The 14,803-nt window shown below is 38.0% G+C and overlaps 2 protein-coding genes across 6 annotated transcripts; one reads left to right on the top strand and one right to left on the bottom strand.

The window, feature by feature from the left end:
* Window positions 1-3,315: 3,315 nt before the first annotated feature.
* AnxB9 (Annexin B9) lies at window positions 3,316-10,573 on the top strand. 4 transcript variants are annotated; one of them, XM_088273919.1, is made up of 6 exons: window positions 3,316-3,400; window positions 3,834-3,877; window positions 5,871-6,047; window positions 6,854-7,288; window positions 7,637-7,915; window positions 10,258-10,573. In XM_088273919.1, the coding sequence occupies exons 2-6, from the start codon at window positions 3,848-3,850 to the stop codon at window positions 10,306-10,308; spliced, it is 972 nt and encodes a 323-aa protein (XP_088130045.1). In that variant the 5' UTR covers window positions 3,316-3,400; window positions 3,834-3,847; the 3' UTR covers window positions 10,309-10,573. The 4 variants fall into 4 exon arrangements, with proteins under 4 accessions (XP_088130045.1, XP_088130042.1, XP_088130043.1 ...); XM_088273916.1 differs by lacking the exon at window positions 10,258-10,573 and adding an exon at window positions 9,314-10,026; XM_088273917.1 differs by lacking the exon at window positions 10,258-10,573 and adding an exon at window positions 9,567-10,026.
* LOC148301032 (DNA repair protein RAD51 homolog 3-like) lies at window positions 10,469-13,113 on the bottom strand. Of its 2 annotated transcripts, XM_088273920.1 has the most exons (6): window positions 12,775-13,113; window positions 12,582-12,703; window positions 11,604-11,838; window positions 11,324-11,452; window positions 11,066-11,245; window positions 10,469-10,664 (listed from the first exon to the last, which is right to left on the bottom strand). In XM_088273920.1, the coding sequence occupies exons 1-6, from the start codon at window positions 12,961-12,963 to the stop codon at window positions 10,635-10,637; spliced, it is 885 nt and encodes a 294-aa protein (XP_088130046.1). In that variant the 5' UTR covers window positions 12,964-13,113; the 3' UTR covers window positions 10,469-10,634. The 2 variants fall into 2 exon arrangements, with proteins under 2 accessions (XP_088130046.1, XP_088130047.1); XM_088273921.1 differs by lacking the exon at window positions 11,324-11,452 and having other exon boundaries at window positions 12,775-13,095.
* Between the last annotated feature and the right edge of the window lie 1,690 nt (window positions 13,114-14,803).

Raw genomic sequence — 14,803 nt, forward strand, 5'->3', positions numbered from 1 at the left:
CAATACCCCGCATTTACATTTTCACTCCATTTAGGTTTTTGTATGCAAAAAAAATCAATTTACATGGTTTGCATAAAAAATGAAGAAAATTAAAGTTTTTTTTTCAAAACCCCGCATTAACATTCTCCTTCCATTTAAGTTTATTTTTTCAGTCCCTTAAAAAGCATAAAATAGGGGTTTCACGGTATTTTTTCAATCAAATTTCACCCATCGGAACGAGGTGGCTCTTTCTACCTGCTTGGACCGCTTCAATTCATTGTACCGAAAGTGCACCCATTCAAAAGGCCTTAACAGAGCAGTTGAGGTTGATTTGCCAGGCAAGTGTTCTGTTCTCCGTCCGATAGCTAGAAGTACACCAGCCAGCGGACCAACATTAGAAAGTCCTTGTCGGGACAAGCGCCCTCGAGTTAGTTAAGTATGAAGATGGTGCTATATAAATTATCCAATATTATTTGTAGGTATTGTCTAGCTGCTATCTGCGGCCAGTGGGTGGGGTCGTCTAGAACTGCTTTGGTTGTGAATGGTACCTGAGCATGCTCCTGCGTAACCTTGTCGGTTACATTTATATGACGTGTAAAGCAGACTTGTTTTACCACAGTCGGATCAATCGAGAAGCGAATTATCCAGGATGTTTTGCAGTGATTGCTCTTGCATATCAAAAACGTGATCGACTTCCTCACATATCGTTGCCCTTTGAGAAAATATGCTATTGTATTATTATTTTACTTTCCAGTCTGCTCTTATTTAATTATTGCGGGTTAAATATATATTGGCAGATTTATTGCTACGAAGCAATATATTTCAACCAAAAATAGACTAGTAATATTGTTAAGAATCAGTGTCCTATACATCTTTTCTAATTAGTGGGCAGTAGTTCTTGAACATATCATGAATGAGGAACAGGTAAGAAGTTGAGAGGGCGATAGAGAAAATCCAAAAAAGAGATAAATAGGATGGACAGTTAGACTTCCAACTGTTTCCGACTTTTTTTTATAGAGATGGTGCGTTTTTCTCACGGAAATATAATTCATCTCATGGTCTCGTCGCTCGGACAGAGAAGGAATAACTGATGAATAATGTCGAGAAATGGAAAGTGAGTATGTTTTAGGTAGAATTTATTACAACTTTTCAATATCCTCGGATTAAGGAAATTTGTTTACTGGTAAATCGAGAGTCAAAATAGTGCCAAGGTGTATACGTGTAAAAAAGTCGATTTGACAAAAAATTCTTATTTGACATTCGCAAAAAATATCCAAGGTCTGAAAATGGAAACATTAATTTTTAAACGGTTTTGGACGACTTGGAATCGAAAATCACCACATTACAATATGACGTTATATTGATTACACTATTATACCTGAGGATGTATATTGTTTCCGCATAATTAAAAAGTACACTGGTGCGCGGAAACAGTCTCTTTGTACTCTAATTCGTAGTGCTAAATTGCGTTGTCGGCCAGCACGAAAAATCGCGTGATATTAGAGGCTAATAGCATCACGCACACAGGAATTTCATTCGGGTGATTTTTGTGGTTGAAGGTAATAAAAAATAATTGAAGTGACGACGTATTCCAGGGTCACTATAAAATACTACAAGAATTCGACAAATACATCGTAAATAGTCAATTGTATACATTTTACTACAAATATTTACAGTAGATGGATACAAACCAGTACCAATGTAAAGTTAATATGGTAATTCAGACACGCAGGTAATAATAAAAAAATACTACACACATCATTTTACATAAGTAGGTATATTTTATGTATTTATATGTACCTCTTCTTTGATCTCTATATGCACTTAGATGGTGCATAGAGCACCGCACTGGATTGACGCTGTGTCAGCTGGATCACCAATAACAAGAAGGCATAGTGATCAGTACTACTTTCCAAGGATATGTAGGAGTAGAATCATTTTTAAGGTTTTAGATTATATGATATAAGTGAAGGAGACCAGGGTTCAGGACAATACTGTTTTATGGAACAGGGAATGGAGGAGGAATATATTCGAGGTTATATACCCGTACTCGTACTAGCTAGTATAAATGGCTGTGGTTAGTTTACGAGTCCCTTGTTGGTGATATTCATTGCAAATGTATAAAAATAAATATTCGGCAGTAAATAAATGGATGATTAGGTATTGTTTTACGCCCCCGCGTTTATTTTTTAACCGCAACCTGCGTTTCATGGCGACTAGTAAATTCCAACGAATGTAGACGTCGTTTTTTTCATTTGAAAAAGTTAGATATATAATTTTGCTTCCACGAATCGTATAATTAAGTATAAAGGTATCTATAAACAAATATTGACTACCACTACAGGTAAATTATTATTAGTATTATTGAGCGCTGACTGATGTCAATGTAGCGAATTCTCTAGATTTCTAGACCGGCAAGAAGTAGGTATGATTCATGTATAATATTCAGTAAGCGCTATAAGGTATCTATTGAAAGAGTTAAATCACGAATTGTGACGATGCGAATAAAGAATAAATAACGTAGTATAGCTATATACTCGTACACAGTGAGTGTATTGACGCTGAATGACGGCATCCCCGATTTCGTCATCGCAAGCAGAAGGGCGTGACTACCGACTACTGACTACTCGCTCGGTATACTACGTTCACTTGATCAGTGTTCAATCCTTAGTTCATTTTCACAAATTCATCGAATGGTGAAGTTTTTGACTTTTAAATTCGAAAAATTAAAAGTTTATAAAAATAAAAAAATTGTCTAGGAAAAATACATTCTTCTTTTTGCTACCCTCATCCTAACTAATGGTCCATAGGACACGACATCGTATCGACGCAGTATTATCTTGATCGTTAATTAGGCAAAATGATTAGTCTCGCGTGTCAATTATCAGTCCAGGGTAGATAAAACAAATATTTGAAAAATAATTAACTTTTATTTTGAGCCCCTAGGAATTGAACTCGGAACCTCCTGTAAGGAAGCCTAACGCGCTAACCACTGTGTTCTTATGATACAAATAAATATTTAAATTTTAAATACAATGTTCAGTTATTGGAGCAAATAGTGTTTGAAAATAATAATCAAGTTGTGGTAGAGTTAAATATAAGAGTTTAGTGTGATGCAGGGGCGACACTGTGGGGTCACAATTTTCCTCATTAATGTATTATTGAATTCTTCATATGGCTGTATGTTGATATGACCATTTTATTTCATTCATTTACCTAGCTCCAAAATAATAAATATAAAATAGTAAAATCATGTGAACGGACTATAAACGTAGCTTGGCCCCTACGAGAGCCGAGAACATCGACACCAATATACTCTCAGCTCTTGTACGTCTCAGTATTAGTCGAGTTTCGTCCCATCCGCCGGTTAGCAGTGTGCAGTGCAGCCCGCTTTACGTCTCCTTTCATTCCAAGTTGTCTAGTAAGAAATATTTCCACAAATACTGTACTGATACATTTTATTTTATAATAATATCCATTTCGTGTAATGCGGGCATTTAATATCGCTTATTTGTAGTACTTCAAAATGTAATATCCGGCATTCTGCTGTCGGCGTCGTTTCACGCCCATCGCGGGTACCGACGAGGTGTGCAATTTGCTACATCGGCTAATCCCATTTTCGCACTTAAAAAATATTAAAGAAGTATGAAAATTTGTTGAGAGTTTTTAATAATACCGAGTAATATAAAGTTAGTGGAATAGTTTTTGTGGTACGTAATTGAGTTATTGTTTATTCTCTTCCCATCGCTAACCCGAGTCAAGGCCGAACTCGGAAGGTTACTTCGCTCGAGAATCTTTTGTCCGTTAATATAATATTATCAGTGTCCAAGACTAACAATTCTTCCTATTTGCAGGTCTAGAAGCCAAGATGACTTCGCAACAGTTCTACCCGTTCAAGGTAAGATTATCAATTAATCCTCGTAACTAGACTAATCCGCGAGTTACGGAGATAAATAATGAAATACGTGTAAATGTAATGGAATTCCTTAATTTTCGTCAACGTATTGTACAATTTAAAATTCGGTAACTTCCTCCGCGTTTTACATTTCGATACCCAATTTCAGGTAACGGAAATCCGTGGGCACCGTTGTTACTTTCTAATATTTGGACAAAGTCGGTGCATTTGACGGATTCTTACGAGATTCCAGTTCGATATGCGTCGGTATCGTCGATGTTACCGTGAATAAATAATCGATTATTGCTACTATAAACGAATTATTGTGATTACTACTCGGGGCACACCCATACCTTCCCGAGATATTGATTCGATTCTCGGAATGTCAATGAGACAGTATGGAACATCTATGTTGTCATCAACACGTAATACCTCTCGTTAGTAAATATTCAGTCAAGTTGATAGCATAATTATTGTAAACAACATTTTATCATCAACCTTTAAAAATATTTTTGAGGTCGAGGCTACCACATTATTATTATTCGTAATATTATCTTTATTTTCCGCCACCTTACCTGCGGTAATTAACGATCAAGATAACACTGCGTTGATAGGATGCAGTGCCCTATGCACGGTGTAAATGAAGGTTAGAAGAAGAATATATTATCAGGAAAATTTTTTTTTTAAAAATTGCTTGAGGCTTTGGAAACTGGTTTAAGGCACTCACAATAAGTGGAAAGGGTGGAAGTTGATACATAATGGGGGGGGGGGGGGGGGGACAGTCGCCATATAAATAAGCAAAAAATACTAACTTAAATTATTATAAAATGCCCTGGATATATATTTTTAAACATTTTCTATTTATCTATATTAAAAAGTATTATCAGTATTAAAAATATCACAAATTTGAAAATTTTATTAAATATGCGAGTAATTTTTGGTACAAAATAATTAAATGTCAAATGGCTAATTTTATTTTATTAGATATAATCTCATTATGCAAAATCAGTTATATTTCAAATAAATCTCCAGATGAATAGGCACAATATGTTCTGTGATGCGGATGTATTAACGGTTGTCACTTATCACATCCACGACTCCACCCGGTGTTTGGTTTGATAAAAGAGTATTTTTTACGGCAGTAATTTACTGTTAGTTAAACATAAAAATTTTCAAGTAAACACTTTTACATAGATACAGTTCATCATATCTCATAGCACGGAACATTATCGTGCAATATAGAAACTTAAATTGCGTGAAAATGGTCACTACAATGTTCATTAGTTAGCGTTTTCGTGTTTTCATTGGACAAAAACAACATAATAATCTTGAAAATGTTTATAAATACGAATATCTTTGAACCAGTCTCCGGTTTGCTTAGGTGTTCATTTGTTAATTATTCTCATAAAAATACAATGTCATTATGTTGACTCATAAACTATGATAGTGCTAATTAAAACAAATTATTCATTGAATGAAAGATAACACCTTATCCGAGTTGATAATACTACTAATTATTACTAATTATTATGTATCAGTTATATTGTGTTAACTGCATGGGGGCAATCCTGCTCAGGACTCAGGAATGAGCTGAAGGAAAATTAAATGCTTTTGTTAGTGGGATTCTTACAAATATTGCTTTGGAGTTATTCTAGGGAAGTCATAGAGAGAACCTCTTAATTAAGGTTTCCACTTCTCACACTGACTATGTTCCATTGTAAACACCGATGATTTGGGCTAATTTTATGTCTATTCGGTTTCCTTTCAACTCGGTTTTTACATTTTTCACTATTTGCTAACATTTAAAATTTTTAAGTATGTGACCTATAATTCAATAAGCAATAAGAAAAGAAGAGCCGTGTTTCGAGATTCATAATAAAATCTTAACCCAAAATTCAAAGACGCGGGAAGTCCGATGCGGAACCCTACGCATGATTTGATGTGAAAAGGTACCGGGCTATCAGCCATCGTGTAACGGTTATGTATTTTTGTGTAGTGCACCCCCACAGTGTACCCGGCGGATCCCTTCGATGCTGAAGCTGACGCAGCCACGCTCCGCAAGGCCATGAAGGGCTTCGGCACCGACGAGCGCGCCATCATCGACGTCCTCGCTCGCCGTGGGATCGTGCAGAGACTGGAGATAGCCGAGACTTTCAAGACCGCTTATGGAAAGGTTACTTTATTTATTTAAACTATTTCATATGTGCTATTATTGACTCGGGTTTTGATTCTGTGCTAGTGTATTTAAGGTGTGGAGTTTGATTCCCTGCTTATTACTGGAAAATATGTTTATATCTTTAGGATTCAAGTATGTATTAGTATCAAAGCGCTCTCTTCTCATTCTCATCTTAGTACATCGGAATGGAATGTAAGTCAAGAGTTTCTGGGTTTGAACCAACTCTACCATATTTTTGGTACAAAATTTTATTAATAAGTCGCCTTGGTTAGTGAAAATAAAATAAAATTCAAATATTTATGTAAATAACAAAAATGCATCTTATTGGTATTTAGTATACTTTTCTTCTTATACTTTTCAGCAGAATGTTAAGCATTCCAGAAACCAAAATGAATGTTTCCATAAATAAAATACTTGTACCTAGGAGACAATACTATGGCAACGTTTATTTTTGTTCTAACAGAAAGAAGTGTTTTCAAATAAGTATTAGATGAATATAACTGTTTTGGATTTAGAAAATGTATATTGTATGGATGCAGGATTGTATTAAATAGAGCATTTAAAAAAATTATACTATTGCAAAATGAAATACATTTTTCCCTAGACAAAAAATACAGTAAGTTTCACTGTGCATAATTTCAAAAAAGAGGTATTCCTTGACGACGTCATAAATAAAGATTTGTTGAAACTTTTCTACAGCACAAGGAAAGATACTCACACATGCATAGTATTGTTGGTTTTGCGTGTAGTATACAGTATATATATATATAATAATGTATGTTCTGTGTGTGTGTGTGTTGTAGGACTTGATTAGTGACCTGAAAAGCGAGCTGGGCGGCAAGTTTGAGGACGTGATTGTTGCGCTGATGACGCCTCTGCCGCACTTCTACGCTAAGGAACTGCACGACGCAGTGGCCGGCGTGGGCACAGACGAGGAGGCCATCGTGGAGATCCTTTGCACGCTGTCCAACTACGGCATCCGCACCATCTCCGCCTTCTACGAGCAGCTGTACGGCAAGAGCCTGGAGTCCGACCTGAAGGGCGATACGTCGGGCCACTTCAAGCGGCTGTGCGTGTCGCTGTGCATGGCCAATCGCGACGAGAACGCCGGCGTGGATGAGGGGGCGGCTGCGGCCGACGCGGAGGCGCTCGCCTCTGCCGGAGACGGCCAGTGGGGCACCGACGAGTCTACCTTTAACGCCATCCTCATCACTCGCTCCTACCAGCAGCTCCGACAGGTCTGTGCATTTTTTATTATACCTTTATGGGAGAGGAGAATAAACATTTGTCGTAATGTAGAGCGAAAGTAAATAACATATTTGGCTATTAATTGTTTCAAACTGCCTAATTGTTCTGAAAGTGAACATTTTTCTTTTTTCTTTTACAACATTCAACAGCCTTAAATTGTCAAGAATCGTTCTTGCTTAGTCGCGCTAAAATGGACACATAATTAACATATCGAGTCAGTTATAATATTTTTGACCTAAGAATTAATTACCTGAAAATAAGGATTGTCACTTTTTATATTTAATGTTATTCAGTAATACGTATAGAGTTTTTTTTATTAATTTTGTTTTTGTATTTAGATATTCCTGGAGTATGAGCGCCTGACGGGAAAAGACATCGAGGAGACCATCCGCAAGGAGTTCTCGGGTAGTATTGAAAAGGGTCTGCTGGGCATCGTGAAGTGCGTGAAGAGCAAGGTAGGGTACTTCGCGGAGCGCCTGTACGACAGCATGGCCGGCCTCGGCACAACCGACAAGACCCTCATCCGCATCATCGTCAGCCGCTCCGAGATCGACCTCGGTGACATCAAGCAAGCCTTCCTCGAGAAGTACGAGAAGTCCCTGGAGAGCTGGATCGCCGTGAGTATTCCTTCTTCATTCCTCTCGTACACACTCATCACCATTACCATCACCGCGTATTATATTTTGTGCAGGGTAATGTGTTACTTGCCTTTTTTTATGTTGCTATCATTTAAATACGTATTGGCACAATTAATTTCCCATCAGTATAATTTTGTACTCGATCCTAAGTTAATAGCAATTATTAAATTAGCACAGTACAACTATCTTTCGGTTTTCACGGGGGTTACATTTCTAGTACATATAGCGAAACTGCAAATTTTGAGACTACAACGTGTTAATAAAAAGATGGTGTTCTGGCATCATTCTTTTACTAATAATACGAGTTGCGTGAATTTAATGTAGTAAAAAAAACACATTCATCTTGCCTTTTACCATGTATAAGTTTGCATTTGCAAATACGTGACACAATACTGAGGATATAATTTAATTTTTTTTTTATTAGTGTGCAATCTAATTTATTATTTGAATCTGTCACTCTTCAGGTGGAAGTAAAAGGATCATAATTATGACATAGTGCGGGTCAGAGAGGAGGTATAGTCTAGTCTCAATAATTATTGCCAGTCAATCTCCAGATTTGGTTATTGCGTTGGCAATATATTTTTCTGACAATTCATAAAACAATAATAAATTAAACAAATCAAGAATTCAAAGAATTAAAATTTTTTACAATCTTTAAAATAACAGGTTTCTTTATCTCTCAGTAAATTTAGAACATGTCATCTGCGCAATGATGATTTAACGTTTTAATATCAAAAGATAAGTAGCTAAATATATAGTTGTAAAAATCATCATACTTATTAAATAAACACCCATTACTATAATGTCACTAATACACAATATATATTCATATAAAAATCAATACAATATAACAAAGTACATTTAATTATCACCAGGTGAAGGGACATATTGCCGCTAATTACTTTCAGTTCTGAATATCTCTAATTTTGCACAACTCTAACAACAATTAATACTTAACATTTGACACTCCACACAGCCAAGTATTGAGAGCAAATGAATTTATAAGTTAGGCAATCCTTTCCAAAATTGTTACCTCTTGATTTAGTTGACTTTTTATGTATTATTTCGAGAAATAAAAACACTTTGTGTTCTGATCCACTCACATTTTTATTTAACCAACTAGTTTCGGCAACAACCTGTTGCCCTCTTCAGGGTTACATTTATTACTAATTCGTTTAGTCTGGAGATCTTGGAAATTCAAACAAAACATAACTGAGGGGTTTCGCTTTATTGAATAGGTTTACCTTTAGAGTGAGTGATATTTGTTAGTGCGGAGTATACATATATAGAATGCGAGTCGATTGTGGATGTTGGGAATGGAAGAACGGTTGTAAAGGAAGGAGGAGTGCCGGAGTTGATTAGTTCAACCTTTTCCAGGGGGACACGTCCGGGGACTACAAGAGAGTCCTGCTCACTCTCGTGGAGTAGGGCGAGAGTCCCGAGCGCTCTCGCGGAGCGTAGCGAGAGTCCCGCTCGCTCTCGCGGGTAGTATCAGCGTCCCTCCTTTCTCGGCCGAGGTTCCTCTGTACTCACCTTGTCTGTAGCTTAACTCCCTCACGCTTCATCTGTCCTTCCGCCGCATGCGCCACGAGTGGGAGCGAGCGCCGCCTGACGGCTCCTTTCCTTGCAGGAAGACATCGGCGGTGACATAAGTCACCTGCTGGTGACCATGGCCAACTAGTGGCGCGCGGCGGACACGTGAACTACGCCGTGCTAACTACGCCGCTAACTACGCTGCTTGCAGGAGGACATCTCCGGCGACTACAAGACGGCGCTGGTGACGCTGGCCTCTTGAGCCTCCGTCCCCCTGCTACCACTCCACCACCGCTCCGCTACAGCGCCTCCTCGTTACTCGTTAGAGCTTTACCTCCGTGGAATCTCCAAATCCGTGCATTATATTTAGTCTTAAGAAGTTATTTCTAGAAATTTTATCCATTAATCGAAGCACGAAAATATATAATATTTTTAAATCTTACTCGCACAGTTATTTTGTATTTCGGGCTTGGTAATAAAGTGTACTTTTGTTTGGTGCTAAAACAGAGCTATAAAGTGTTGTTAAATGTTTCATTTTAATAAATTAATACAACTTACAGAGTGTTTTCTTTCCTCTAACTGGATTTCTCCAATCTAATACGAGTGGAACATTTCCACTTTACGATGAAGCAAGTTGTTTGGGTTGCAGGTATTAACTTGTACATTTTGCTATTTGCCTTATAACGGCGGGAAACGTAAGTTGTAATATATCGGTCTGCCCGACACACTAACTCCGGAAGTAGAGTATTGCGAGCCGCAGCGGCTCTGATGGTTGTGTCACGTTTCAGGACGATATCGGTGGTGACTTGAGCCGCTTGCTGGTCACTCTGGCCAACTAGTTCCGAGGACGGAGCGACCCCCGCAGCCGAGCGGACTCCACTCTCCACTGTGCCGCTGCACCTAATCTCTGCTAATACTTGTGTAACTGTGCGACGTGCCTTCATTACATTAGTAGCCTTTCAATAAGTGCATTAAATACATATAAGAAAAAACTTAATATATTTACATATATTTATTATGTAATGTTATAATTTGTCACAAATAATGTACTGTTTTTAATTGTGAGCTTGAACAAAAATTATACATGTTAATTGATTACTAAAATCATGTTTTATTTTTAATATTTCCCGAGTTAAATTATCATCAATATAAATGTGTGTGATGGTCAGATTCTGTGCAATCCACCCTCTGTAATCTGAAACAATAATCGCCGTATAAAAAAATTATATTTATAGTATTTTGGAACTACCTTGTGGATTTAACTTGTGGAAATCACACAAATGAAGTAAAATTATTATTTCACTTAAATAAATTTAACAATTTATTTCTTTGGTCTATTAGTTAATAACAGGAAAATAATCAAAATACATTAGACAAGCATCACTATCGTGTCATGCATTTTTACTAATTTTCTAACTTTATTTAAAAATCTTTGAATTTTATGTGGCAACATTTTTTCTTTCTTTTAACCCCTTGTCAATAATGGTAAGCTTTCTGTCCTACAATGGAATAAGAAGGACATAAAGAAAGGAAGAATGAAAGATTTCCTAGGTAGGAATGGAGTTGTTTATGGGACTAGACGGTTTACACGTGTACCTGGATTGGTGTGAGGACCTGGTGCGGGTCGGAGTGGGTGATGGCGAGCAGCGGACGAGCGAGCAGCACGCGGCGCGACGGCAGGTGGGCCCACCCGTCACCCAGCGCCCCCGTCACCAGCCCCCGCGACCGCGGCCCGCACAGGCCGGCGCGCATCCCCACCTCGTTGCTCACCACCACCTGCGAGTAATCTCACTTGTACCATCAAACTTGCGCAGTGCTTCACTGCCTGCGCTTTAAGTATGAAGAGCAACTCACGGCCAAGTGGTAGCGAAGAGCCAGTACCCTGAGGGCGGCCATACTGCGGTACAGTATTCCCGTCCTCTCCATCTCTCTGCACCCCTCCTTGAAGGGGAATGTGATGCTGTCGACGATGATCAATCGGACCTGCGATCGGTTCGAGTATTGCATATTCACGCACGCTACATGCAAAGCCGCATGGAAATCATTTGCGATATTCGGTGGAAATTATCGAGATAAAAAATTCATTTTATTTTGTAAAAATCCATTTATGTTACAAAAATGAGGAAAAAAATACCCGAGGATGTTGTGTGATGAAGTCTTTCAATAAGTGGATGGCTGCGCAGAACTCGGGTGTCCCGAATACTTCCAGAAAGTGTATTCTTCTCAAAGTGCATTCCACCGAGGCCCGGGTGGGTGTCCCTCGAGTAAGTAGCATTTGTTCGACTCTCTCCACACTGAAGTTGGCTGCCGTGTCCATGTATAGGACTTGTACATGCGGTTTGGCCAGTGTATCAACACACAACTGCAAACTATCATCAAACATAACATACATTACAGGATTTCCCAACGAGGTCATCAGGGATTACAATTATAATATGAAAATAATATCGTCCACAGTTACTCAGAAGTCACTACGCAATGTACACTTCCTCGGTATTCTTTTTCTGTTGCCTCTCCAATTATTTGAGTTGAGCACTATCCCGGAATATGTTGAGCAGTCTTCTACTGACAGCACCGAAGCGTAGTCGGGTAGATGCTTAATTGCAAACCTGTCTTCGATTTCCACCAATTGTAAAATGAACTCAATAAATATTTATGTTCGATTAGTCCGGGTGTTTACATTTCCCATGCCTATTCTCCTTTAAGAATGAATGTTTGTGATTGAATTGTAATAATCTGTTATTACTAAGCATAATTAAAAACAAAAAAAAACTGTCTCGGTAACCAAAGTTTAAATATCTGCTTGGTACAACAAGTAAAATTAACTAAAATAATTTAGTTTTTAATTTAAGTTTGACTTGGTAAAAACCATTCAATTAAGTATTTATCAAGTAAAACCATTCAATTAAGTATTTACCAAGTAAAACCATTCAATTAAGTATTTACCAAGTAAAACTTCAATTCAAAATGGATAGATATTATCACAAAATGACTGCCGAATCAATTTACAAAAATTATGTACCTGGTATGACGAGCAAAAGTAATCATAGATTATGAGCCTCTTTTGATATAGCAGATAAAAATAACCGAAAATGATGAAAGTAACACTCACCAAAGTTGAGTTTTCCCTTGTCCAGAGCCTCCGCACACTTCTAACACTTGTCCCGGCAGCACTTCGCCCCCCGCCCCTGCTACTCCGGGGACTGCACACACTGCCTCCCGGACGGACTCTTCCTATAACACGCGACGGCCAGTCAGTAACTGGACACTCGGGCTGAAGTAAGGCACGCGGAACCACTACTCACGTGCCACAGGTCTAAGGCGGATTTGATAACGAATGATCGCTTCTGCTTCTTCACATCTTCTTGAACTCCGCGCACCCACGGAGTCGCGGGATCAGCCGAGACTACATCTTGACAGTAATGAAATCCATTGGCAAAAAGTTTCTCGAGATTTGGTTTTGATATTTTTTCGCAAAAAATAGGTTTTAACATTACATAAGTAACTTTATACAAATGAGAGAAAACATAATTATGAAAATATCAATTCTTAAATAGTTACTTGTTAATAAACCGATAAACTTCTAAAACACTACTGAAAACTGAAATAAAGAGCGGTAGTATTTCAAAAACTTAAACGTCAAATACGGGAGGGCCGTGTTCAAGAACTATATCTGATCGTCATTTTTGTTGACATGTTCATTTTTTCATTATCATTGCGAGGGGACATTTGTTTTACTTTACTTGTGTACTTCAAGCCGTCTATATAGGTATGTTTTCTTTTTTCTGCTCTCGCCACAAACGATTTGAGTAAGGGCGCTTGTCCCCTACCCGGAATTTTACCGTTCGGCAGTCCGATTTTGAAAAATGAAAGCGACTACGACAGTTTAGCGTGATCGAATTTACGCGCAACGTGTTCACGCACCGATCAAGAGCTCCGATCCGAAGAAAGATGGATAAAACCACAAGCCAATCATCGTTTTAAAACGCTAACTGACGTGCCGGACGGTAAAATTCCGTGTAGTGGACAAACGCCCTAACAAGATGTACCCCAGCGATCGATTCGGATAAGGCGCAACGTTCTCAAATATGTTTTAGTGATCACTTAGATGAAGACGAAAACGAGAACTTAAGAGTACCTACTCGAATCAGGAAATAATCTCGGGTATCCAACTGATTGCAGTCGAAGGCCAGAATATGACAAGAGTTGAGTGCTATGGTCCATAATGTATGATTTCGGATACATAATTGGGTTCCCCTTTAATTGCAATTTTTTATTTATATCTTTCCTTAAAAACAATCTTTTAGAGGCATTAAATTTAAAGTGCCAGTATCCAGGTATGTAACTTTAGTACGATTTTGACGCTCGATTTCCACCATTTAGCGTGAGTCACTACGAAACATAGCAAGTTTACAGTAACTTAAGAGATTTTTGAAAGTCCATTTTGAAATTGTCGATCGGCATACCAAGTTTTGCAAGAGTATTGATTTTTGTATTCCATTTTATTCCTAATTTAATACATGTTGGCAGATTATGTTTAACATAGACTTTTATATAATCTTCTACCGATTGCCGCCATTGACTTTTTTTTTAGCATAATGTGGTTTGCTAGTGGATTAGTCAAATGTCCTAAAATTCCCAAACATTCCTATCCATCTGAAGAAGACTTCCCCATACTAATGTGGAGTAGAAGAGTTTCGTTTCCAGATTCACCCATATATTATTTAAATTTATGTATATACAAAAACCATTTCTAAAATAAAATTATATCAAATCATTTTCAAAACTTTTACTTAAATGTAATTGAAAAAGTGACGGGCCTGCACTGGAAGAGAGTCGCGCTTAACAGGCAACTGAGGAAATCCTTTTGGGAGGCGTTTTTTCAATACTGGACACAATAAGAAGGCTGAATAAAGCAAGGTGTTACAGGGAGAGGGGTCTCCAAGGATGATACGATGAAAAATTAGGGTATAAAGTTTTTTTTATTTATTTTTAACTTTTATATAATGAACTTTCGGCTTTAATGGACACCCCTTCCCTCAATTAGTCTGTTATATCGAGGTTTTACTGTACTCTTATATAACTAACCATCACGCCGCTTCTCCGCAGGGGCAGGCAGAGAAAATAGAATGCCACACCACTCTGTCATCTCCTCATACATACCCGCCGATTGTTTCGACTCCTAACCTGACCACTTTCAAGTATTTGGCATACCTGATCGTGCCATGTTTTTCTCGGTCTTCCTCTGCTCCTTTTTCCACTTACATTCGCTTCAAAAATTTGTTTTACCGTTCTTTCCTCAATCATTCGTTCTACATGTCCAAACCATCTCAA

The sequence above is a fragment of the Brachycentrus maculatus genome, unplaced genomic scaffold (assembly GCF_059751285.1).
Source record: "Brachycentrus maculatus isolate JH-2025_06_01 unplaced genomic scaffold, ASM5975128v1 h1tg000620l, whole genome shotgun sequence".
Taxonomy (NCBI): domain Eukaryota; kingdom Metazoa; phylum Arthropoda; class Insecta; order Trichoptera; family Brachycentridae; genus Brachycentrus; species Brachycentrus maculatus.